Source organism: Neopelma chrysocephalum, unplaced genomic scaffold (genome assembly GCF_003984885.1).
Source record: "Neopelma chrysocephalum unplaced genomic scaffold, ASM398488v2 Primary Assembly neopelma1_97, whole genome shotgun sequence".
NCBI classification, from domain to species: domain Eukaryota; kingdom Metazoa; phylum Chordata; class Aves; order Passeriformes; family Pipridae; genus Neopelma; species Neopelma chrysocephalum.
In genome coordinates, this window is record NW_020897760.1 from 760548 (window position 1) to 787997 (window position 27450).

The window sequence follows — 27450 nt, forward strand, 5'->3', positions numbered from 1 at the left end:
TACACCCATCCAGGGATGAATTGGTCCCAGCCGTTCTAACCAGGACAGCAGGAAGCAGGAATGTCTTTGGTACTCTTGTAGTTCTAATAGATAGCACATACAGAGATGGGATGCCCTGATGGGTCCATGGAAAAATGCTCCATCCAGGAAGGGAAAAGTCTTGGCAGAATAGGGAGCAGGAGCAGTATCTGTGCTGCACAACTGCAGGAGCTTTTTCTTTTACCTTTTCTTTTTCCTCTGAGAAAACAAGACATGAACACCTGCTTCTTCCTCCTTTTTCTACTGAGTTCTCTTTATTTTGTGCCTGCACAGGTGTGTAAGTGCCTACAAAACCATGAAGGATATGAACCCCAGTTGCTAGAATCTCAGAAGTAATTTATTAATATGGGAGAAACCAGGAGTGCTGCTTCTCAGAATTTATCAAATCTAAGGTGGACATGGCAAGAGTATAAGTGTATTAAAATGCACTTGATCTAAAAACACTGAGTGCTGGTACTCAACAGCAGCTCACATGGGATGGGAAAGCTCTCTCAGAATATTTTATATCTTTCTTTAGCACAAGATACACATGCCCAGCTTTTGGAATAATAAATCTGGCAGCTGGGGACAGACTGCTTCAAAATGAAATATAGAGTGCAACTTTTAAGGCATAACCTCAGGAATCTCATCAGGAACCACCAAGTAGAGGCTTGAAAAATACAGGCTGTGAGCAGGGAGGTTAATTTGTTCAGGAGGTTGGAAACTAGTGTCTTAACCCCTGTGAAATGGTGTTTGGTGAGATGTCCATCCCATTAAGCTCAAAACCCGTTCCAGTCGCAGGTATTCTAGGCAAGGTCTGGGGTTGTGTGCTTGGGGAGCAGGAGAGCATCAGCTGAAAGGATGTGTGTTTAGAAAAGACACGGGGAAAGGAGGATTGTCCTTGAGAGTTGTCTCCATGTTGTTGATTTTCAGACTGCTATAGCCCCTTAGCAGTTCTATTTCATTTTACTCTAAGCGTTGATATTTTTTAATATTTTTTTTCTTCACTCTCTTTCATTTCACCTTCCCACGTACCCCTGAGAGAACACAACACATGGCCTCTGCTTTAAAGCAATTGAAGTGCAGAGTGGAGCTGGCTGAAGCACACGGGCTTTCAGTTTGTGAGAAGGTTTTTTTCTTGGTTGTACTCCAATCAAACTTGTAAAAGTAACCTCAGAGTGGGAATTTAAAATAGAAAAAAAAAAAGTGTTTTCGGAAACATCCCAAAATGAGGTTTGAGGCCCTAGTGCTGCTCCTCAGGACACCTCCTGCCCTCTTGTCCCCCCTGAATTGTGTATAAATGCTTGTCAGCCCCACTGCTGCTAATAGCAGCCATAAACCTGACAGAGGTGTCATTGTCACCTGGCAGCTGCTGGTGCTCCCAGGGCACCTGAGCTGCTCCAGCCGTGGGATGCCCGGGATTCATGGCAGCTGCAGACCCCTGAGCTGGGCAGGACCCTTGTGCCTGGGCCTGGACAAGCTGTGACTCTTAGTTACACGTGGGGTTCAGCTTCAGATTTGCATTCATGGCAGCAAGCCTGTGTTGGCATGGCCAGCTATCCCCGGGCTGCAGAGCCCGGGACCCTGCGATTCCGGGACAAATAACCAGCCCTGTGGGATACAGGATACAGGACTGGCAGCATCAGATAGTCCCGTTGTTCACCATAAATTTAGGAAATGTTCCTTAGTTATTCTGCTTTTGATTCGTTACATTCTGTGTAAGCCAATTCTATATAAGACAGTTTCAAGGCAAATAATTTAGTTTCATATAACAGGCTTTTTCCTCTGAAACTGTTTTGCCATAAAGTTTCTATTAGATTTTCATCTTCAATCCTCAGAGAACAGGATGTACAAGGAATTGTTTTAAAAAGGAGTCGTGGTACTCCTCCAAATGGCGTGTGAGATTTATCCAGAGAGGTTGTGGCTGCCCCATCCCTGTAAGTGTTCAAGACCAGGTTGAACAGGGCTTGGAGCAACCTGGTCTAGTGGAAGGTGTCCCTGCGGGGGTGGAACAGGGTGGGCTTTAAGGTACCTTCCAACACAAACCATTCCATGATTCTATGAAATCTGGACCCCATTATCACCCCAGCATGGGTGAATGCTGCCATGTCTTGTCCAGTTAACAACTTGCAATGAGCAATTTTCTATAAACCAGGATTGTTAATTCACAGGGATTTGATTCTTGGCAGTACATGGAAAAAGCATCTCTAAGATACAAACATTTTCTTAGCAGGGTGGGAGCACTGTTTTGCTTCCAGCTGAATAATTTAGTAATGGTCAAGTTGATTACTGGTAGTTATTGGCTCTGTCTTTGCTGCCTGGGTGATTAAGATGCTCAGGTGAGCTGGAGGGGATTCAGACTTTTCGAGGCTGGTACAGGGATGTTCTGTCCAGGCAGGGTTAGAGAACCCTGAGAGGGAGAAATGTTCACAGGCTTATCTGGGGCTTGAAATCACAGCTAAGTGCTGGACAGGCACCTGTGATATAAAAGATTGAAGGGACTGTAACCTGGGGGCTCCCTGGAGGTGAAGTGGGTAGGAAGTGGTCATTGCCTGAACCTTACACAGAAAAACATACTTTATCCTGTGTCTTTTTTGTTGAAAACAACAACAAACCTCTTATGCTGGATTTTTTATACTGGGTTGTCTACTTTGAATTTGGTACATTTTCTTTTTAGTGCTTTTGCTTTCAACTGACTTTAATAGAAAGCATTTTAAGGCACTTAACAGACTTGAAGGTACTCCATCAGTAAAAGAAAGTGATCCATAAAGGCAGGGAACTGGAACACTTGAGCAGCACTCCAGAAAGTAACAGAATATGCTTGTGCTCAGCTAACATGAGTTGGTGTGAGAGCTGGTAACACCGGAGTTGGGGAGGAAAAGCTGTTCTAATCGTGTGGGTTAGCCCAGAAGGTTTTCTGGCTTGCAGTGGAGCTGTGTGATGGTGGGGATGCAGTTTGACAGAAGAATATTTAGATTCATTCTGTCAGTCCAGGTGAGTCATACCTTGAAGAAACCCCATCTGTTAAGTAAGGGCAAGGGAATAATCAAGAAAACTGTGACTTGAAATTGCAGCTGTTCGAGACACGATTTTTGCCCCTGGAGCTGTGAGGGCTAATTACCTTGTGAGGGCTCCATGCTGCCAAGATCAGGTTGTTCCTATACCAAAGCCAAGCCTAAGAGCTCTGTTTTGTGCTGTGCTGCAGTCAGTCAGCAATGGGGACCTACCTAAATGTGACTTCTGTGTTACTAAACAAGCAGATTCTCCCTTGGTTAAGCTTTTATCCCTCCCTCCCTCCCATCTCAGTTTTATTTAGACTCAGGCAAAAATATCTTCATCAGGTATAGACAGCTGATGTCTGAGCGATTCTGTAGACAGTCATCAAATGCAGCTGAGACTGAAACTGTTTGAGTGAAATATGCTTACCTTGTAACTCCAAATGAAAAGGAAGATATTGGCCTCGAGAGGGTTTCAGCAATATATTGGCTATAGATACTGATGCTGTTAAATCTACCACACAGTGAATGGAACAATAGAATGAAAAATGGGAATAGAAGTCTTGAGTTTTTAATTGTGGCTTGGGTATTGTAGAGGAAAAGTTTGCGGTTGGGAGAGGAAAAAAAATGCAATCTCTTCTAAACCAACATTTATAAAGCAGAAGGCAATTTACTGACAGAGTGGTAAATGCAGTTAGCTTGAAATTGTGAGGAATTGCTTTGACTCCTGCTTAGATAATGTTAAAATGAAGTTGGTGGATTCATCTTCATTCCAGAAGGACATTAGCTTACAAGAGCATGAAAAACCCAAACTGCTTTGTACATGAGTTATCACAAAAAGGAATTAGGGCAGTAAGTTTTGCAAATCATGTCTTTGATGGGTCTTTGGCAAGGGTTTAGCTGACGGGATGGCTTGCTTGTGTAGCAGTGCCTTGCTTGAAGAAGCTGGTGTCTTCCAGGAATGTAAATCAACCCTAAAATTTAAGCTGACAATATACAAAAGCAGTAGGACCTGTCAGAATGGACTTCAGGAGGATCCTGGCTGCTGCTGGTTGAAACCACTGGTTTTTGGCTTCCTGTATCATACACACTCAGGATCTCATGCATTCTTTATAACCTGTGCTATGGACTGTACACTACAAACTTTCCTTTTTTTAAAATTTAATAAAATAATGAGAGTAAGAGAGCTAAGGTTTTAATATGTCGTTCTGTGTTTTATTATTCCCTCTAAAATGAGCATGTATACTTTTTGAAAAACTTTGGTTTGCTTTGGCATGTGATTCACAGGAACATTGCTCTTTCTATCATTCTGACTTAAGTCATATATTTTTACACTAAACATCTTATTACCTTAGTTTTATTATTTCAGAATCAAAGGAGAGCTTGCAAATGTCTATGACTGCAGAGCGAAGGAATGTTAATGAATAGTGCCATTGAATTTTCAGGTTTTAGCTTTTCTGATCTTAGAGAATATAACTGTAAGCAAAAATATTATCCAAGCTGAATAAAATTTAAATAAATAGGGACCAGATGTAACTATAGGGGCCTATAAAATGTAATACAAATACTATCCACTTCCTTAAAATAAATCTGTATTTTAGTATGAAAAATTATATTCATATTGATATTGTGGATTAATCTTTTTTATGAAAGTTGGCAAGTGAACATCATCTCTTGCAAGGGCTTGTTCTTAAATGGGAAACAGACCTTTTGTTTTAACCTTGAGTGGAGCAGTTTCTGGGTCTCGTGCAATGTAAAGCATTTTTACATTAACACGGTAATACATTTTTACATTCTACAGCCTGTTTTACTACAGTAGTGTTTGGCTTAGGATTTTGGGTGCCTGTTAATGGTTTGTGAACACTAGGAATGGCAAAATACTGGAGTGCTAGAAGGAGGGATTATGCAGCACAATGCATTAGATAAACCCCTTTAAGAAGTCAAGTGATTTGCTTGGGCTTGACCTTCAGCTTTTGTTGCTGAACCGTTATCTTTTAGATTCCATTTAGATCTGCAAATGGAAGATCATAGATCATAACATAACTGTTGTCGTTTCCTCTGCCTACAAGTAACCAGCAGCAGGATCTGTTTTAACTACTGAGAGATTCTTGCATGGGGCTAATTCTCCAGCAAAACTCACTGTGCAACCAGTTGATTTCTACTTTATCTGTGAACCAGCCTGTAAAAATGAAATGGCAATTTTACTGCTCCGGACAAAGTATTACAGAAGTTGAAAAGGAAATAACTGATGTTATTGTACTTGCCCTGGGAAAGAGATAAATCTGTAATCCTGAAGTCAGCAAAACCCCTTGCAGTGTTATTATCTTTTATAATGATAATTTAGTGTAACATTTGTAGCTATGTAGGAAATTAGTTGGAAATGTGTAATGTTAGCTTGGGAAAACACAACTTATCAGCTAAATCAGAAAACGTCTTTTCCCGAGTGTTGTTTTATATGCAGTTTACTTTTTGTCCTCCTCGGGAAAGTGCTCTAATCCATGCAGAAAGCTTCATTCCTTACACCAAATACATAATTATGGTCAGTGGTAAGATTCGTTCTCCTAACTACAGACCAAACTGAGATACAGGCACATAAAATTCATGTAATTTCAACAGTTAGCCGTGCCTGCTTTCTAGCACTGCCCAACCGTGAGGGTTCCGAAAAACGGCCTTAAGATGAAGGAGAGTAAGTTTAGATGAGAGAAAGAAATTGTTCCCTGTGAGGGTGGTGAGCCCAGAGAAGCTGTGGCTGCCCCATCCCTGGAAGTGTCCAAGGCCAGGTTGGACAGAGCTTGGAACAACCTGCTCTGGTGGATGATGTCCCTGCCCAGGGCGGGGATTGGAACGAGATGAGCTTTAAGGTCCCTTCCAACCCAAACCAGTCTGGGATTCTATGATAATGTTCCCTTGGTCCAGGACAATGCTCTGGTGGTTGAGGTAGCCTTGTAGCCAGAGAGCAGAGCTGTGGATCTGATTTCTACTCTCTGAACTGTTTTGTGGATATTTTTTGTCTGATGATTGCCACCTTAAAATGGACATCCTGTAAAACATGGTCTGGGATTTTCAAACAACTCATTTCTTACTGAATACCTTACCCAGAGTCATTCTGTACTGATTATGGCACTTCTTAATGTCTAGTGGTTCACCTACCTTCTGTGAAATGTTTTTGATCCTGGATTATGGACTGAAATAGCACAACAAAGATAAACAAAGCAAAGTTGAGCTCAGTTAAAGCGATAGCTTGTTGTGAATGAGCTTCGGTAGTGCAGGACTGTTCAGTGCTGTGCAAGAAGCCTCTTTACCAAAATCTGGACCTTTTTCCATGTCAAATCTAGCCAACACTGGGTAAGTGGGGCTTTCTCTGTCCAATTCTTTTGACATCACCCCTCTTACATACTGATCCACCTTTATTATATGATAGGCCTTCATCAAAATATCCTTGGTACTTAATGTTTGGGCTTCCTTCATGTCTTGTGTCCATTTACTCCCTCACCCTCTGTTCCCAGCATTCCCAATAACAGCCTGGAGGCTGGTTTTCAGTGACTTTTCAGTTGTAAGCTGCTGCTTGTCCTGCTGAAAAACAGCTGCACAGGAGAAAAGCAATGCTAGAGAGACTGGCTCAGAAGCTATAAACTTGCAGAAAACGTGTGAGCAGTCCAAGCCAAAAAGCCAGCCAGCTTGTGAGACTTTCTCACCATGGTTTATGCTCCTGCAGGCTTTTAAGGATCACTCAGTCAGTGATTTTCCTGAATAGGATGCTGACTTTACCACCTTTCTCCAGAGGTTCAATCAGGGCAGTGCTATGTGGTCATTGCCTGGGATCTCTGCCGTACCAGTTCTTGACATTTAAGATACAAAGATTAAGCTGTCAATCTTACTGAATTTAATTCTCAGTGTTAGCATGTCTTTTTGTGCTCTTTGCTGATGGGTGAGTGTGATATTCTTCCCTGACAGGTCTCTGAAGTCAGTATAAATCAAGCAGAAAAAATATCCACAGCTTGGGGGAGGAGTTGAGATCTGATTCCCCGAGAGTTCAGGGCTTTTCCCCTCCTTGGATCTAAGGCAATGCAGTGTAGATCATGCTGTGCACACTGTACAAGCTGTGGATGGATTCCCAGACTGGGTGCTAATTTCTCTAAGGTTGTCTTGCCCTCACTGTTACATAGTTAGTCACTCTGCACCAACTTTGTTCTTCAAGGTGTCGACCAGGAGGCTCCATGAACCCTCCCACTTCCCTGCCTTTGTTTCCATGGCCAAAACCTTGTTTCTCGGCGCTGTCACTGCTGGTCCTTCCCTTTGCTCAAGACAACTGTGCAGACACAATGATATTCTGTTGGTGAGGGGTGTAGTTGTCCCACAGCTCAAATCTGAGCCCTAAAAAATACCCTCTAATATACTATGTGGCAGGTTTGGTGGGCATTTCTCCTTCTTAACAGATTTGGTGAGCACTGTATCCAAACCAGGCATGTTTTTGCCATGTTTGGAAACTATTCTGTCTTGCAGATATTTTTTTTTCAGCCATGCAGTGCCATATCAGTGCATTCAGCTTTTATTTCCTTGGACTGCAGGCCCTTCAGTATAAACATTTTTCAGCCCAGGATGGCAACCTCAGCAGTAGCAGACAAATTCCCTTCAACTCTGTCTTTTCATGGTTGGACAGTCTCAGTTTACACCTGTGAGTGGGGACTTTGTTTAGCATAAAGAAAAGCTGTTTACATGCCCTGGCTCATGTTCCCCATCCTTCCATCCCATGCAAGAACTGCTCAGCTCTGCATTAATTCCCCATTTGTATAATGGTCCCAGACTGTTCTTAGTCAAAATATACAAAGATTAAAGCTCCAGTTTGTTGAATGGATTTGTAAACTTTATGAACTATGTGCTTTCAGCAGCTGGATATCTCTTTTTAAACAACTGTGTTCTTGATACGAGAGTGTTTTTATTTCCCCCTTCTGCACGAACAGTTTTCATGACTCTGCCAGGCTATAATCTATATGAAACTGGTGGTGAAAGGAGATGGGGAGGGATAGGAGTGAAAATCTGTCCGGAGCGACTATGAATTCACAATCTCTAGCTGAACATTGACACCACTTTCCCTTCCTCCCTCTGGATTGATTGATTTTGAACTATTTAGTCCTTGACTTCTAGAGATATCAAGCACTCACTGAATTTAAAGCCAGTGAACAGGAGCTGCAGATGTTCAGGAACCAAAACCTATCCTTTAAATAAACGTTGTGTATTGTTTTAGTCATGATAGATCCTATATTTTTCATCAGGCACTGAAAGGGATGTTACAGCTTCAATCCATGCCTATCAATAAAGTCATTACCAATTAGGGCTTGGTTAGATGGCTGGAGTATGACATTGCATCTCATTACTGCATGAACTTCTTTAAAATATTGATGTGATTAAAAACGTTCAGTAACATCAGTAGTTTGGTTTTAGTGATTTGTCATGGATCATCAAAACTAACAGAGTCTTGTTGAGATCCCACTAGATCCAGTGGAAAAAAAATCACTTCTGCGTTAAATGCAATTTGAGATGATCCCAGAGGTATCAGAGGGAAGAGGTCTGTTTGCCACAGTTTATCAGCTAAGGAAAAGTAAGACTGATATTTATGCTTATGGACTGTTTAAAAATCTATACAGGGCATCATGGATACGTCGCTTTGCTCTGTTTTTAATCGATTCGATAAGCCCTGTTCAACTGCACTACTTTAAAATAAACTTGCTTAAGAAAAACAGTGTTTTGGCAGGTCAGCAAGATGTTTCCTTCTCCTGGGTAGGCACAGACAGAACAGGAATGTACCTTTGCATGCCATATGTATTTTTAGTTCTAGGTCTGGCTTCTAACACATGCAGGAACTGCAGGGTGACACTGAATTGTTGCCTTTTCAAATAGATGATGCAGATTATTCAAGCTGATAACATTTGGTGGTTCCTGAATCTGAGCCTTCGGTATGTGCAGTTTTACATTTAATAATGCAGTGCTGGGAAAAGCTAGTAACTCCAGGTTGTTGACTGGCTTTAAAGCGACCACAGATGGAAAACAAACCTAAAGAAATGTGATTGAAAGCTCCTTGCTCAGAGGCTAGGAAATATGAGATTAAATACAGTCTGAAAGTGTTTAATTTGATCGTCTTGTGTACTTACCCAGTCTGCTGTTACATGGTCATATTGCCAGTTTTCTGATGAATCTCATGGTTACTCACTGCTCTGGTGTGTCTCATTTGAATGATGCTGCCTTAACAAGCTGGCCAATATTTTGTGTTACCTCACTGGCCACTTCTAAATGTCTCTGTGGAAACACAGAATGGTTTGGGCTGGAAATGACCTTAAAGCTCATCTTGTTCCAACCCCCTGCCATGGGCAGGGACACCTTCCACTAGACCAGGTTGTCCCCTCCAACCCGTCCTTGGACACTTCCAGGGATTGGGCAGCCACAGCTTTTCTGGGCAACCTGTGCCAGGGCCTCTCCACCCTCACAGGTAAGAATTTTTTCACAATATTTAATCTAAGTCTGCCCTCTGTCAGTGGGAAGCCATTTCCAGTTGTCCTGTCACTTCATGCCCTGGTCCAAAGTCTTTCTCCAGCTCTCTTGGAGCCCCTTTAGGCACTGGAAGGGGCTCTAAGGTCTCCCTGGAGCCTTCTCTTCTCCGGGCTGAACACCCCCAGCTCTCCCAGCCTGTCTCTAGAGCAGAGAAGCTCCAGCCCTCAAAGCATCTCCATGGTCTCCTCTGGACTCACTCCAGCAGCTCCAGGTCCTTCTGCTGTTGTTCCCCCAGGGCTGGAGGCAGCTCTGCTGGTGTGGTCTTACCTGAGTGGGGCAGAGGGGCAGAATCCCCCCCTCCCCTGTTGCCCACGCTGTGGGATCAGCCCAGGGCACGGGGCGGGGTCTGGATGCCAGCGCACAGGGATGGGGCATGTTGAGTGTCTCATCCACCAACACTCCACATCCTTCTCCTCAGGGCTGCTCTCAATTATCGTGCCTTGATAAAGTGTTTCAAAAACCAAAAGTTAAATGTGCAGTGGAAATTCTAAACCACAGACTCAGCTTTTCCTCAAAGTTACCCGTGATCAGCCTCAGGTGAAAAAATATACATCACTGTCACCTCCTGGCTTTCACCCAGGCAAAAGTCTCTTGTGTTGGGTTAGAGTTACACCATCATTTTTAAAACAAAGGTAACCCTCAAAAAAAAGAAAAACAACCCCCAAACCAACCAAACCAAAACTCAAAACAACCCAAACTCCACAACTGAGAAGATCTAACACATGTAGTAGAGGATTTTGACAACACTGCTGAGAGGTGGATGTGCGCATGTTGCTCCACTCCATTTAGTGTTTGTTACTTCAGTTATTGCAAGAAAACCCTACAGTTGCCAGCGATGTGTGTGTATATGTATATATACTTTTTTTTTTAATCAAACCTCTCTTCTGATTTTTCTTAATTGCCTTGGTACACAGCTCATGGTATTCTGCCTTCATTTATGTAGATTGAAATCTCTGTTCCCCCATCTGGGAGGCTTGTATCAGCTGTAATCCATTTGTGATTACAGGCCTCCAGGCTTTTTTCAGGGGCTAGTGTACATGAATAAAAGCAGGAACCTGTGACAGTGGTGCTGTGCCCCAGCAGCAGCAGAAGAGTCCACATCATTAAAGAAGGTAGTGGGAATGAAAGGGAATCATGCACTCGATATTGTCTTGATCTGAGCATTAGCTGAAGGGCATTTGAGTTTTCTTTCTGTTCAATGTGCACCATGTGTGCTGAGGAAGGCAACACAGGGAGGGGGGTTAAATTGGTGATGAGAGATGTACTGTCTAACAGTGTTTTCCCAACATGGAGGGACTTTGTTCTGCCCCAGCAGTGATTTCCTCCTCCTGCTTCAGGAAGGCAATGCACAGCAGGGCTCGCGTACTCCAACCTTTTGTTGGAAGTGCTGGAAAAGCTCCTCTTTGACTTCTTGTACATCAAGTTTGTGGGGGGACTTCACAGCCATAGCATTTTTAGAGGGTATATTTGTCTGAGAACAAGTTATCCAATAGCTACATGTCTAATTAAGAACCACTGGGTGTTTATCCAGAGCCAGAGCTGGTAGCAGAACTGGTTCAGCTCTGAGGCTGTGTTACTGAGAAGAGCAGGTTTTGCACAGTGAAGGGTCCCATCCTGCTTGCTGAATCTGAAGAAGTGTAGCAGGATGTTCACCTATTTTTTTTCAGAAGGAAAAAAAAAAAGAAACAAACCAGAACAATGCAAAGGGAAAGCACCAGCAAGAGAACAGTATGTTCTTTGTAATGCTTTTTCTTTGGGGACATCTATTGCTGGCAATAAGATTAAATCACTGAAACCTTCCCTGAAGCTACATCTGCCACTGCCTACATTTTCCAGCCTCAGTAATAAACTAACATTTGCCATTGTTCCTTTCTTCTGGATTTCATTTCTTACAGATTTAACCAGCACTATTTACCACAAGGCATTCAGCTCTTGCTTAAAGCTGCGATCTGTGCCAAGTCCCTAAAAATATTCATAGCTCCAAAGAATCTGGTTTTAAATAATATCATTAAAAGTAGACGATATTAATACAACAGTTCACACTGAGTTCGCATGCTGCTGATGCCAACATGTAAAAATGATGGAAGAAGCTCTAGACAAGACTACCCTGAAGTGATGAACAAAATCCTTTGTACCTTTTTACTGGCTCCCTGTGTTTGGATTACTGGAGTAATTTTCTTATCCCAAAATATTAAATTTTAAAAAAAAAAATCTTTGTTATAGTCTTGCTTTTCCTGTCATGGAGTGCTGTACTTGCATAGAGGTGGGGAGTGTGGGGTGAGTTGTGACTAAGAGGTTATGGAGTGTTTGGGAAGGAGGATTCACACCACCCTCTTCTTTCCACAGGATGCCATAGTGATCCATGAAGTTTATGAAGAGGGGGCAGCAGCCCGAGATGGCAGACTTTGGGCTGGTGATCAGATTCTGGAGGTAAATGACTTTCTCTGTGGATGTTCTTCCTTATGTATACTTGTATTCCATGCAACAGGGGTTTCTTGTAGGGGAAGGACAGGTCACTGAGAAGGATCCATACTTGAGTCTTCCTTTCCATCACTAAGAACATCCTGAAAAATTCATATTTCCTTATATATTCATATAAACTGAAGGTACAAATTGAGAATACATTAAATTTAATTGAGCAAGGTAGTTCTTGAATTACATAGTTCAGCTGTCATGTCCAATAGCTTAGTATTATTCATCTCTTTAATCTTTCATTCGGAGGCCGCCACTCAAGTATCTGTCTGCACTACCTGCAACCCAAATATTGGTGGGGAGGAGAGGGGGGATGTACCATTCCTGTGAGCATCCTTGCCAGTATCCCTGTGAGCATCCCTCCTATATCCCTGCAGAAGCCACCAGCTCCCCCAGGCCATGCTTCATCCAACTGGGAAACACACAAGTGAATAAATGTGGTGTTTTTCCCTCAGCCAAGCATAGAAAAGGTGGAGGGAAAGGGTTAAGAGAGAAGTGTTGGTCTGCAAATGAAACTTGCGTCAGGCAGGGGTTCAGTGCAGCTGCTCAAAGCTCTGCTGTCAGCTCAGGACAAATTCCCAGCATGGCCATTAAGGCTTCGGTGTGTAGGGTTAGAAAAATAGCGAGGGGTACTTGGGGACTTGTCTTTACAGCTCTTGCACTGAAAATATTTTTGTTAGCGTTAAGGCTGAATGTTGTTTTCGTTTTATAAATAATGGTGTATTAACAGAGCAGGATAATTAGGGGGTAAAAATGGGGCAGCTTAATTAATTTTTCTCTGGCCAAACAGGAAAGTGCTAATGTTTGTGGGCCATAATATTGTTATTGCTTCAGCTTTTAAAAGCTGTATTAATGAATCAAAAAGATGACTCTGAATTGGTTTCAGATTAGTGGGATAAAGCACATGTAGATGCCTGTGTCAAGAAAAGAGTATCAATGCAGTATATAAATAAATAAGTATGTGCAGAATTAGTACAAACAATGTAATTACTATAGACTAGCCTTAATTATCTTAATGTAAAATTAAGTACAATTGTAACTTTGCATATCTAGAAATACTGAGAAATATTTTCATTACCTTAAAACTTATGGAAGTGGATTAATATTGTATGTTCTTCTGTTACAGTTCATGCTACTTCCTAAAGAGAAAATGTTTAAGTATTGATATATTTTGGTATTAAGAAATAAAAGATTATTTTGTTGACAGAATATTGGCAAACACAAACACCTTAAAAGGCACCTGTGGATTAGGCTTGGCAAAATCAGGAGATTAAGTTTTAAGTTGCAATCGTTTTTTTTAATGCTTGAGCATGTATTGAAGTAGAACTTCTTGTTCTGTCTGACATTACTAAAATACTGAAACCTTCTCAGGTCACGGTAAGGGAAGTGTAACTGGGTGCTCCAGGAGTGGTCTGGTGTGCCATCTATTGGATAAAAAAGAAAATCACCATTTAATACGTCCTGCCTGGGCTTCTCCAGGGCCATTTATTGCTGGTGGTTTTGATTCCTTCTGTTTTCGTCTTGACGCTGTTGTGCAGCCGGGGGAGAAGGAATCTGAGTGGTAAGAGACACAGGGAGCTCAAAGGAGCACATCCTACTTTGTCTAGGTGTAGAAAGAAGCACTGTTTGAGATTCCAAAGGTTTGAGGTTAAAAAGAAGGGAAGAACACCAACAAAACTTCCAAGCCAGAATGTTTTGATTGTTGTGATGTACTCCAGGCAGTTGCACAAAGCACCAAACTCACTCTGTGGGAGATCCAGGATCTCAGCCCTCTGGAAATGGGAGCACTAAATTAGAGCGCCAAGGGGTGTCAATTTGACAAATTTGTGCTGTCACACAAGGATAGGGTGTGATGAAAAGATCATTTATACATGTCATTTGGAAAACAAACACTGATTATTTCAGGTGAACGGGATCGATCTGCGGAATGCCAGCCATGAGGAAGCGATCACTGCGCTCCGACAGACACCCCAGAAGGTGCAGCTGGTTGTTTATAGAAATGAAGCACATTACAAAGATGAAGAAAACTTAGAGATTTTCTATGTAGATATACAAAAGAAAACGGGCCGAGGGCTGGGGCTCAGCATAGCTGGGAAACGGTAAGAGCAGCTCTGATCCAACAGCGCTTCAAATGAAAAATATTTTGCTTTTTGAATGACTGTAGCCATTCCAAATGGAATATGAAATAAAGGGAAAACTCCATAAGGAACTGAATTTTGTATCTAAATATCTTCAAGGATGCAGTGAGATTGTGGTTCTGCCTCTCTGTCAGAACAACAGACCTGAGCGGGGAAGGCTGCAGCAGCCCAGGAGAACTCCCTGCAGGTGTCCTGCTCGGAGGGAGTGTGGCCACGTGCAGAGCTGGGAGCTCACTCTTCTGGTGGCATCAGCGTAGCCATGTTTCAGGGTTGGAGGCCCTAACCATGGCTTCTCTAGTTTCAAAATGGGGGGAGAAACCTTCCTATTTCTAAATACCAGGATGTGCCTTTGCAGATGGATTTGTGAGTTAGATTTAGCTCCTACTCGGGTTCAAAGGGACCGACGTCAGTGGAAGATACGAGGCTGAGTTAGACCCAAATCCTGAGCAGTATCAAGGTGACTGCATAACACTGCAGAAAGCAGTTCTGTGAGTACAAAGCAGATCCTGAGACACAGAACCACAGAATCATTTAGGCTGGAAAAACCTCTGAGATCATCAACCTGTGCCCAATCCCCACCTTGTCACCCAGACCAGAGCACTGAGTGCCATGTCCAGTCATTCCTTGGACACCTCCAGGGACAGTGACTTCACTACCTCCCTGGGCAGCCCCTTCCAAGGCCTGACCATCCCTTCCATGAAGATATTCCTCCTGATGTCCAACCCAAACCTCCCCTGGCACAACTTGAGGCTGTTTCCCCTTGTCCTGTCACTTGTTGCAGGGGAGAAGAGGCCAACCCCCACCTGTCTTACCCTCCGTTCAGGTAGTTGTAGAGAGGGATATGGTGGGAGGTGGTAGCAGCTTAATAAAATATGACTTTACTAATTATCTCTAAACCATTGCTATTAGATCACTTGAACCAGAGCACTGGTAGTTTTAATCTTTCTTTGCCAAAAGAGATTTATGGCATGATAGTTGTTCAGTGTCAGTGTGTAAGAGTCATATGGTTGCTCTCCTGTATTGCCAAAAATAATTGACTTTTGCAATTACAGATCATCATGTCATTATCCCTACTGCCTGTGGTCAGTAAAGTTTCCACAGCAGTTTTTTACAAGAGTGGGGATGTTTAACCCAGGTGTTGTGAGCAGATTGCAGATTGGGTAATTAATTTAGCTTATGTAAATTACCCTGCAGATGGTAATCGCAGTCTCCATCCCTCCCACCTTTGCTTCTGTGCTATCGCTAAATGCTTCAGAGTGGGGATTTCCTCCTTAGGGATAGCCCAATTTCTGAAGTCAGTTAAATGATACCCTGCTATAATTCAAGGTTTGAAGTGTTGTGTCCTTCAGGGTGTAGGATACCAAATGCCAAACCTTGGCATTGCAGCTGGCACCAGCTCATACCATGGAATCACAGAATCATTTAGGTGGGAAAAGCCCTCTAAGGTCATTGAGTCCAACCTGTAACCTAGCACTGCCAGGTCCACCACTAAACTATGTCTCATGAGATAGTTTAACTCCATCTTAGACCAATCCTTGGCTTTTTATTCATATAAATGGTGTTTTTCATGAATCTTTATGTATCCTTCAGTCAGAACTAACAGTTCAAGGGGAAAGACAGCATTAAATATGGCACAACATACCATGGTTTTAAAACGCGCCGATTTTTTACATGGTTGAATGGGGTGTAAAACTAGTTCTTCCTCTGCTCACAGGTTTCTTTTAATGTCTCTTAAATGCAAGTAATCTAAATTGGTCTCCCAAAGAATATTGGATTGTGTAATTAGCCATATGCTTCTTGCATTGTTAGAAATGGAAGTGGAGTGTTTATCTCTGACATTGTTAAAGGAGGAGCTGCAGACCTAGATGGAAGATTAATTCAAGGAGATCAGATTTTGTCTGTAAATGGGGAGGATATGAGAAATGCCTCACAAGAGACTGTTGCCACTATACTTAAGGTGAGTACAGAATACATTTTAAGTATTGAATTGCAGTTACTGACACTGTGCAAGGTAATTATCCTGAAGTGCTATTTACCATACACAGGACGGCTCCAAGTGATTACCGAGACAGGAATTTTGTCTGAAATAACTGGAAGGTTCATTTAAAATCACTTCTCTGTGTATTTCTAGGAATTGGATGATATGAAGCAGGAAAACAAAGACACATTTAGTCTTTAGGCATTTATTTGAAAATGCAACTGTGTATTTCATGTGTTAGGAGAATATTTGGAAACCAGAGAGGCAATGCGAACCAGAACTGAAATAAATGTCTTTGGCTTGGCTGCAGCTATATACAATGACAGCTTAAATCCGTTCCTGCACAGCTTTCCATCTTCCAGGAGTGATTTTACACTAAAGTTCTGGGAGAAGTTGCCTTTTTACATTAAAAAGCACATGGCTGCCTGGTCTACGGGAGAGGGCAGGGGATGGGATGGCCATGAGTGCCTGGTGTTAGATCCTTGTACATCTCCCAGCCCCAACAGCCTTGTGGGAGCAATGCTGCAGATCCATCTTGATTCCAAACTGCATCTGGAGACAAGGGCTTCCCCCCTGCCATTACCACCAGTGTTCCTACACATGATTTCTTTCATTCTTGAAGGGAAAAGCTAATTATTTCCTTGCTTTTTCCATTCAGGGTTGGTACTTGGCCAAAAGTTTACCTATTTAAGAATTGGAAATCGGTGATATGAGGGTACATTGTTAAGTTGGATCCATATGGGTTAAATTTACCCTTTTCTGCAGCATTTTTCCTCTGAAGGGGTTTTCAAATGTCTGTTAAAGAGTTTGGGGCTTTTTGTTTATTTTTACTTAGTAATGGGCCATCTGCAGTTTGCCAGTAGGAAGATCCATACTACATTCAGCAACCAGGATAAACCTTCAGGACAAACCTAAATCCACTTTCTGTATTGTCTAAATACAAATGTTCATGTTTTGAGAGTTCCTTGTGGTTTTCTTCACGGATTTGTGGTGCTGAATATAAACATATTCCTCTCCAGGAGAGCATGAAATATTATATGTCTACTTAAATTGTACATTGTGGGGGGGGTTTTTTCCAAGTGTGCCCAAGGCCTGGTGCATCTTGAGCTTGGGAGATTGCGAGCTGGATCATGGCTGTCATCACGGAAAACATCCCAGAACAGTCAGGTTAGTGACAAATTCCTATGTATGAAGTGGAGCTGTGAAGGGCAGAGCACAGGGATGGTGCATGTGAGGCTCAGTCCTTCCTCAGACACTGCTGAGGACGGGGAACAAAATATTTTAACGATGTAATTTTCTGTACTGAACTGCTGCTGAAATGCTGATTGAGTAGAAGAGCTGGTTAATGGTTTAAGGAGTGTCTTCCCAAGACACACCAAAAATCTGTAATATCTTTCTCAAATAATGATGCCCAGAAATTTTTTTTAGACTTGTGAAAGCTTCTTGAATGTATTTTCTGCAGCTGTTTTGTCAATCAAAATGAATTAATGAAACCAAACTGTATCTTTGCCTATCTTAGGGCAGAACCACATGAGAGCTGCTTTCCTCTCAAAGAAAACACAGAGCAATTTCCTGCTTCACTTGCTTTTTACCTGAAGCGAGGACAACAATTCATTTTTCAATCAGAGCAGGGCTTTTCCCCTCTCCCTGTGCCCCCGAGTCCTCTCAGACACCAATATGCTGGTATTAAAGCTGAAGTGTTGCAAGGGAGAGAAACAAGGCAGAAGGACTTAAAAAACTTTTTAATGGATTTTCCTTCCAAAGACCAACTGTTTTGCCATTATATTTAAGTTGCGAATGTCTCTGAGAGAGGCACGCTGTGGATCACAGCAGAGTGATTGCTGTGGAGGATTTTGGCTCATCTCTGCCCTGAGGGGAGCAGCACATTGAGGAGATCCACAACTTTTGAAAGAAGGGCTTGTTTTTGGAAACAAGGAGGAGCCATAGGAGGCTTAGAGGGGATGTAAGTTAAAGCAGGAGTGCTTTTAAGGAGGTCAGTAAAAGGCTTGTCCATGAACAACCCAAAAAGGTGCCAAAATCATCATTGTATGGCCATGATTTCTTCACTTCCTAAAGGCCAGCGCTGATCCAGGCGGCTGTCTGGGGGTTGAGGTACCAGGAGGGGCTAAAGCCATGTGGTAACAGCTGGGCTAAGCCCAGCTTTAAAAGTTATGACTAAATAGCATTGGAGAAACATCTGCACTGCATGCAGCAGGCAAGAAGAAATGAAGGAACAGAGGCAAATTACACTGATTGCATTAAGTGAAGACAGCAGTCGAGTATTACTGTTTTTTGACCGTTGTATCAGCATGAAGCCTAAGTAAGAGCAAAGTAATCGAAAAGTGACAGCTAAAAATTATCCACCTATTAAAGCTCATAGGTGAAAGGGAAGCAGAATGCCATAATATCTAACAAGGGTTTAGGTAAAAAAAATCAGATCAAATGACGTCATCCCCCTTTTTTGTAGCATAAGAAGCTTTTGCAGGAACCTGGTAATTCCTGTATTTCTTTCGATACAAGAAAACTTAATCTTCTTGGTGCAGAGTCATTTGAGAGCCTTCATCTCACTGCTCCAAAGTGACTTGGTGATTTTCAAAACTGCATAGATGTTTCTCAGCAAAACCCTTCCAAGAGTTATAAAAATCTTGGCAGATGATGCAGCAAATCAGCTTGAATGATTTGCACAACTGCGAGCACTGTTTTGGAAGCTGCTGACCAAGAGCATCCAGAACTTTTGTCCTCACTTGGCTTTTTTCTTGGTCCACCGCATACCTTTAACAGGAGAAATAGAAGCCTTGTGGTGCAGGACAGTGATTTCTTTCACGCGCGTTGCAAATGATGTTAACTGGGCCATAAACTGGCAACCCGAGGTGGAAATTGTGCTCTGCCTGGTGTTTGTCACTGACAGCTGCACACTGGTCAGTGGGGAGAAGTGCTGCCAGAGCTTTTGATTCACCGACTAATGCGTTTAGGGGGAGAAAACTGTACTGTGGGTGGAGAAGGACAGACCAGATCTTTTGTTTTGTACAAGGCAGCACGACTGGAAAGGTCTGGTCTTCAGTGAAACCTGTAGTTCAGATGCACTTCCTAAATTGATAATTATGTTTTCTCAAGGGGCAGAGTCTAAAGATAAAGCCAGATAAGAAGAGAGGGAAAAGGAGGGCTGGAAATAGATGGCCAAGAAAGGGTAACATGAGAAAGCAGCTCTCTTTGGAGGTTCTCCCTTTGTAACCTGGCATGTTCTTCTGGAAATGAGAGTAGTTTCTTGGACAAATGAAAGGAGCAGGGGCAATTACAGTATATTCGACTAAATAACAAAGCCTGTAGATTTCTGCCATGTTACAAAGTGGGTGTTGGTCTTATCCCCACCTTGTGTGAGAGAGGAGCTGTTTGGCGTCTCCTGGGTGCCTCATGCATGCAGGTGAATCACATGGAAGATGCCCATCATCTCCCCTTCTCCTTAGGTTCAGAGACACACTGAGAAAAAGAGAAAGGAGGGGAACAAGCACTCTAGAGCTGACCTGAGCAACACAGGCATTAGGTGTGCATGTAAGGGAGTGAAGCACCATAGAATCCTGTAGGTTGAAAAAGACCCTTAAGATCACTGAGTCCAACCATTCCTCCAGCACAGCCAAGGCCACCACTAACCCATGTCCCCAAGCACCACATCTGCACATCTTTTAAATCACCCCAGAGATGGTGACTCAACCACTATGGGGAGATTTTGGTAGGTTTCCCGTACCAAAGGGGTTTGCACTTGCGTGGCCAATGTGGTATTTCCAGTCTGGTTGGCACAGAGCACAGCTGTGCCTGTATGTTGCAAGATCTGGTTTAAAGTTAACATTTGGGTTTGACTCAGAGGTTTTTATTTATTTTTAACTTCAGGCGAGCCAACAGAGTGTCCACAGCCACTTCCACCCCGCTCTTGCTCCAGTCCTCTCCACCTTACAGAATTTTGTCAGCACAAAAAGATCTTCAGCAGATGTGTCTCAGAGAAACTCAGGTATAATCTGGGCAGCTGTCAGAATAGCTGCGTGTTATTTGCTTTATATTTGGGCTGCTTTAAAAGCAAAGCTAAATACTTGAACCTGGTTTTCCTGCTCAGCCTCCCAGAAGACATCTCACTGATGTTTTAAGACCCAAACACTTTCCAGCAGATGACATTATTTTGATGTCTACTAGAGGAGTAATAGCTCCTCTATTTTAAGTGCAGAGTTCCTGTGCCCTGCTATTCCCCGACGCCCTTGTCAGAGGCTTAGCACAGGCACGGTTCTCGCATTAGAAACAGTTTTCTCAGGGAATAAAGCTGCCACCACTTCATTTATACCTTTGTTGCTCTTGAGTGTATGAAGGGGTGTTTTGTTATGAGAAAGTCACAATGTCCAGTTTGCAGTTTGCAGATTTAACAAGTGTTAAATCTACGACCGGCAGTAGCTTGTGGAGAGCCTGCTCCAGGAGTTGGGAATCTTTGCTCATGTCTGACTGTGAGCAGGAGTAGAAGACATTTCTTCTGACACTTTGCATGCACTGGAGGAGGCTGGTGGCTTTTAGGCAGCCTTCCTTGTGCTGTTTGAAAAGGCCCTGCAGCACTGAGAGGGCATGTCCTCATGCCCTGATTCGGGGCCCCAGGGCTGGGCTTCCCACTGCCACAAACCTTGGCAGTCCTGCCTTCTGCACCCACAGCAGGGGCACCTGCATGGCCATGAGGAATGCTGATATATGGGGTAGTAAAAAATCATTGAATTTTGGAAGAGACTAATTCTGCCTGCCTTCTGAAAGGTGCTTGAAATAGTTTAATTAAAGTTGATACAAGTAGGGGTTAGTGTAGCAGAGCCCAGGACCTGATCAGCTTGTTGAGCTGTTTAGTCCTGGTTTAAACGATGCCCCTGAAGGTTTTTTCCTTTCCTTTCTTTCTCCTCCCCCCTTTCCCCTTCTCCCTTCTCTTTTCCATTTCCCTTCTCCCCTTTCCCCTTTCCCCCTTCTTTCCTCTTTTCCTTTTCCCTTCCCTTCTCCCTTTTCCTTATTCTCTTCCCCTTTTCCTTTTTCCTTTTCCCTTTTCCCTTTTCCTTCCCCTTTTTCCCCCCTTTTTCTTTCCCCTTTTCCTCTCCCCTTTCCCTTCTCCCTTTTTCTTTCTCCTTTCGCCGTTTCCTTCCCCTTTTCCTTTCCCATTTTCCTTCCCCTTCTCCTTACCCTTTTCTAATATTTTGAGTACTTTTGAAAGCCCTATGACTGGATATACACCAGCCAGACTTCCTGCCTGTCTATTATTTACCAATACAGCACAAAACTGGAAGAGAAAATCAATGGAACCACACCAGTCTCAGAGCAGCCGTGTGCCCTTTTTACAGGAACACTGTGATTTAGGAATAATAAGCCAATCTTTAATTGAGTGAAGGCACAATGGGGCCCTTCTGCAGCCTGGCAGAGTGCTGCTGTTCCACAGATTGTGGCTGGGTTACAATGGGTGTCACAGTGACATCCATCAGCTGGAGGGATTATACCCGTATTCATCCTTCCTCCTCCTCCTCTTCCTCCTCAGCATTGCCTGGTTTGGCACAGGAAGGCTCCACGCCTGCTTGGTGATAACTCTGCCTGGGCAGCAAGGGACTGTTGTCACCTGACAGTGTTATCTCTTAATTATATTATCTCTTAATTACAGAAGCTAATTGTTTGTTTCTTTATTAGTAGGAGCCGATATGGGCCCAAGGACTGTGGAGATAACAAGGGTCAGTGAGCTATTTTCTATCAATTCATAAAGCTGACGCCTTTCACTGAAGTTGTTCATTTTTGTAGCATTTCTCACAAGTCAAATTGCATTATTTGTGTCTGCAGGCAGATGTTGGATGTGTGCCTGTGTTTTGGGACCTGCATGTGTGAGGATATGTGTGTCTGTCAAATCTGTTTTCTCCCTGTTCCACAAATCAAATGACTCAGTTATTGCCATACCTTGAACACTGACCCCCACGAGTTGCCCCAGTTAAAAATGTTCTGTTTTGCTTTGTTTCAGGGTCCAAATGATGCACTTGGTATCAGCATAGCAGGAGGGAAGGGAAGTCCATTGGGAGATATTCCCATTTTCATCGCTATGATTCAAGCCAGCGGTGTGGCCGCACGGACCCAAAGACTCAGAGTGAGTAGAGAGGTCCTCAATATTTCCTGTTTCATCTGCCATGTGTCCCACAGAGCCTCAAGCACAGCTGTATATGCTATCACTTTCATAATGTCTCATAGACTACTCTGTCATATATATATATATATGTATATGCTTTTTATATAAAATCAAAACAAAAATAACCACAAAACCAAATCTGCCCTTCTCTTGCCATTTTAATTAAACTGTGTCTTGGGATAATGGCAATTGTTGCCTATATTGAAAAAGCGATGTTAAGAGAAAGAACTTAAATGCATTTGCAGTGGTCTCGGAAGGTATATGTTCATCCAGACCTAGGAAGGGCAGCAACAGGCTCTCTGGAAACCCACAAGGATTTTGGGAACTCCAGACTGGGCATCATTTAGAGCTCAAACCAGGTAGAAATCAGAGCAGAAATTATTTTTTTGATCTTAAGACCCTTAGAAAGAAACACCAAAATAAGGCACACAGCATATGTGGGTTTCCAGGGATGACTGTGGTGAAGACTTTCAGTTTATGAGTGAGTTTCGAGGAATCAAAAGTATTGAAAAGAACTTATTATGCAGATCCATCTATTTTGGCCCATGAGATTCATTAGGACATGCTGCTACATTCATGCTGTGTCTCCAGTAGAATTAAACAATAGCACTAAGTACCAGGGTCAAGATCATTTTTATGTCTAAAAAGAAGAAATCATCAGGTTAATTAGATTAACATCAGAAGTTCCTACTTTTCTATACAACATTCAGCAAGTGCTTACACAGTCTGGAAGAATATGAACTTGTCTGCATATTCAAACACAAATGAATCCTTTCTGGATGGGAGGACAGCAGTGAAAATCTCCCTTTCTCTGCTTGCAAATGGAAAGAGTAAAATACAATTCATCTTTGTTTCTCTGATCATATTGTTAGTTTTAAAAAATCCTTATTGTTCTTGCTCTGAAGAATGGGAAATGATCACTAGCAGTGCAGAATCCTCACAAAAGGGATCCTGCAAAAGAGAAGTGTGACTGTGTAGTGCCAAGTTCACAAGCAGTTTTAAGCATTCTTAATTTTAATTTTCCCTAATGGTAGTAATTTTCCATTACTGTTGTACTTTTAGGTTGGAGATCGGATTGTCAGTATTAATGGGCAACCTTTGGATGGGCTGTCTCATGCAGATGCTGTTAATCTACTAAAGAATGCTTATGGGAGCATTATCCTGCAGGTATGGTGATAAATTGAACATGCAGCTGCATCAGGGTAGATAAATGGCATTGAGGAGTAAAAAAAACCCTGAGCATCACTGGCACAAGGCATCACAGAATTGCAGGGTGATTGCTGATGGGAATTACACAGAATGAAAGCAAGAAATCATTTCCATTCAAAAATTCTTTATTGCCATTCATGCAGGCTGTGAGCATGATTATATAAAGCATAACAAAGAGAACAAAATAACTTGTTGCTACACATGATAAATCAACAAGCTTCCAAGTTGTGGGGTTTTTTTTAATTTGAAGTTAACTAGGAACAAGAAATTCTGTGTGTGTGTGTGCATGATGTAACAATACTGGGACCCAACTGCCCACAGTGATGGTTTCCATGTTCTTGAAAGAAATTCGAGAAAAATTATAGCATCATCATTAAGGCAGTGCTGCCTAGAATTGAATATTCTACAGGTAACAAATAAAAACGCTTGAGAGAGAAAACAGTGCTGTCACTGCTATGTTTCTTCTGCCACAGTGGTTCTAATTGTTGTCTGCCAGGATATTCATGCACAGTTTATTTTTATGTTTACACAAGGAAATGGGAAAAATACTTGCCAGATAGAATTCAAAATTCTCCTCGTTTTCAGAATTATTGTAACAATTGGAAAACAAGCTGAAGACGCTGCTAAAATCTACTCTAATTCTCTTTATCATCACAGCATTTTGGATTGGAACACATCCTGAGGGATTTTTGCAAGCTTCTTGCTTGCATTACAACACAAATAGGGGATAAAAAAAAAGAAAAAAGGGGGGGAAGGGAAATTAAATGATAATAAACTCAGTTTTAGACTTGCTTATTCTTTGTTTTGTCTGTCCATGAACTGCTGACCCAGTAAGTGATGAGCCAGTTCCAGAGCAGATGGTGTATTTTTGTAGTTCCATTGAAGTCAAAGGAAACACACAGATATGCCCCAGCTGAGGATTCTCTGTTAAATTATAGTTATCATATTGTTACTAACGTTGAGTAATTTCACTTTTCATGTCAACAGTATTCCCTGAATAGAAAATGAAAGCTTGTTGCAGAACCCAAAATTGCTCATCTTGAAAGCTGTAATACAGCATACTGCACCTCATCAAGGATTTAAAAATATTCCTGATGGAGCACACACATAAACAAAGAGGTTCTTCTAGAAATGTCTTGGTTTTTTAGTTGACTGTTTTTCTTCTGCATTTTTGCTCTCTGGCTTAAAATGAGCCCAATAGTCTTTACAGATGATACAGGTTTATTCTGATAGAGTCGAGTCTATTTTCCTTCATTAAAAATCTCTTCTATGAAGGTGGGATGTTGTATTTTAATACTGGGAGTAGTGTTGAGGCCCTGCCATAGTGTGGTGATGCGGTTGCCTCACACACTAACCACAGGTACTTCTCAATCACCAAATTGCTCTTTTTTATTAAAACAATCTAAATGGAATAATCCTATCATTGTGATAATCATGACTGATGTGTCATTAAGTAATTCTGTTTATTATCAGGTTAGACCACTTCATGGCAAACTGCTTTGAAAGGTCAGATAATTGCGTTCAGTGGTGTGGAAAGGCTTATTATGGGAACGTCCTGGGAAGGATGGTAAAGGAGTTTGCAAATGCTGTTTGCAAATGGGAGATTAAGGTCTCAGGGGAACAATCATCCCTTTCGGCTGTTTTGATGCTTTGGTTTAATTTAATTTCTTTTCTGCAGGTGTAGTAATGAGATAAGGGGAAGCTTTTTTACAAGGTTGTTGAACTCTGATACGTTCTTACTGCCAGCCGAAGATTTTTGAATATAGATTTATTTTGCCCACGTTTTATTGAACAACAAAACATGACAAATCCTGGCTGGCATTCCTTACCCTAATGCCACAGGAAGAAACCTTAATGGTGTCTTTGGTGGCTGAGCTAGGTGCAGCTCTTGTCTGCTGGACCGCTTCATTTAGGGTATCCTGGAACCTGGGTCCTGGGATGCAAAATTTGCATGAGAACCTCTTGGCTCTGTCACCCTCTTGGCTCCAAGTCATTCAAAAGAGGGGAATATTGTTATGGAAGAATTGCGAGCATTCGTTTAAAATGGGGGATTTATAGAATAGATTTTTTTACTTTGAAAAGGTATATTTTCCTTAAGCCATGTTCACAGCAACTAGCGGAAAAAGTACCTTTTCATTTTGATAAAATAAGGCCATAGCTAGCTAGAGGAAATATTGGAAATATACTTCCTGACTGTTTTTCAATGTCTCTGAGCTGAAACAGTAAGTGTCAAGCAGAGAAGAATATCTTTTCAGAGGGAGATGGAGTTAGGAGATAACCACAGCATGTAGTTGTTGGAAATTGATGTCCTTTCAACTGTAGATACTTCAAATCCAAACCACTTCATGGTGGTCTCTTTAAAATTTTTCCAGAAAAAAAGACAAGACTAAAAAATTAGCATCAATGCAAGGTAAGTGCCAGTGCCTCACCACCCTCATGGGGAAGAATTTCTTCCCAATATCCCATCTAATCCTGCCCTGTGGGAAGCCACTTCACCTTGTCCTGTTACTCCGTTTCCTTGTCCAAAGTCCCTTTCCAGCTCTGTTGGAGCCCCTTTGGGCACTGGAAGGAGCTCTAAGGTCTCCCTGGACCCTTCTCTTCTCCAGGCTGGACACCCCCAGCTCTCCTAGTCTGTCTCCATAGAAAGGTGCTCCAACCCTAAGAGCATCATTCATCATGGTTTCAGAATAATAGAGGAACCAGAATTGGGAGGTTTAACAATCTAGTTTGTTAAGTTCATGCTAAAAATTGCAGAAAACAATTGAAACCAAGGATGAATTTGTTCCCTACTCAGTGAACAAACCATCTGAGATATTTCAGGGCCTTTATCCAATAGCCCTTGGATCTCAGTATTTTGTTAAAGGTTATGGTGGTCTCCGTGGGAGACCTTTACTTTCAAGCCCAATCCTGGACCCTTTGTGTTGACTCTATTTCCTTGACAAAGTAACCTCTTTGTCTGGATTATCTGAAAGGGCTGTTCCCTCTGCTCAGCACCCAAGTGATGGTCATGTGAAGGCAAGAAGAAGCTTCCCAGCGAAGTTTACATTAACCCTCAGAAAGGTGGCTGCTATAATTTGAAAGTATGGAATTAGTAGATTTAAGACAGTAGGACTTGTATTTAAAATTTGCTTGCAGAAAAGTCAGCAGTTGATTTTCGGAATGTATCAGCTATTTTCTGCATAATTAGCCAAAATGGTTTTGGTGCTAAGTGAATTTACATTGTATTTCCTTGATCCTCCTGCTCAGGTTGTGGCTGACACCAACATCAGTGCCATTGCCACCCAGCTGGAGAGCATGTCTGCAGGGTGCACCCTGAACTCATCCTTGGAGCATCCTTCCGAAGATCCCGAGTAAGTCCATACTCCTCTGCAGAACTGAAGTGGATTTCATGCAAGGGAACAGCCTGGAATGGTGCAGGAGGTCTCTCCCATTGCTTCTCTCTCTAATTTTCCATCACCTTTAAAATGAAAACCATGACCTTCTCCACATGGGCTCGTGTCTGTCTTCACCTGCTGACAGAATCTGCTTGAGTAAATAAGCACAACATGTCAAGGGAAAAAGTGTCTCCTTCCTTTTCCAATGTTATGCTGACATAGTAGTTCTGCCCTTGTCTGTTGGTTTCCTTGTCTGGAAGGAGTTAAGATCATAGCAATTTGAAATAATTTGTTATTGGCACACTGAGAAAAGATGTGTTAAAAAAGCCTTTCAAAATATGTCCCAGAAATTTCTTTGTCTTTTGAATTTTTTTAGCTTTACAACTCAAAAAAATCTGATTAAAACAATTTCTACTTGTAACACTTGTGTGTGGTGATGGAAGTTAGAGATCCAGCCCTCCCATGCATCATTCTCCATCATGTGCTTTTTAGGGCACCTTGTAGTTATCATTTTGAAATTCATTTGATCTTCATTTCAGTTCATCAGCTT

General features: G+C 42.2%; 1 protein-coding gene across 6 annotated transcripts in view; it reads left to right on the plus strand.

The window, feature by feature from the left end:
- Positions 1–27450, plus strand: part of PATJ (PATJ, crumbs cell polarity complex component) — a 140651-nt gene that overhangs the window by 107490 nt on the left and 5711 nt on the right. For 4 of the 6 annotated variants that reach the window (XM_027694499.1, XM_027694497.1, XM_027694498.1 and 1 more), the window contains exons 34-42: positions 11907–11990; positions 13938–14131; positions 15980–16127; positions 17229–17315; positions 20034–20151; positions 21834–21874; positions 22156–22278; positions 23380–23484; positions 26773–26876. In XM_027694499.1, the coding sequence (XP_027550300.1) occupies positions 11907–11990; positions 13938–14131; positions 15980–16127; positions 17229–17315; positions 20034–20151; positions 21834–21874; positions 22156–22278; positions 23380–23484; positions 26773–26876 (1004 nt within the window). The remainder of the gene's footprint in view (positions 1–11906; positions 11991–13937; positions 14132–15979; positions 16128–17228; positions 17316–20033; positions 20152–21833; positions 21875–22155; positions 22279–23379; positions 23485–26772; positions 26877–27450) is intronic. The other 2 variants (XM_027694500.1, XM_027694502.1) reach the window with 1 other exon arrangement.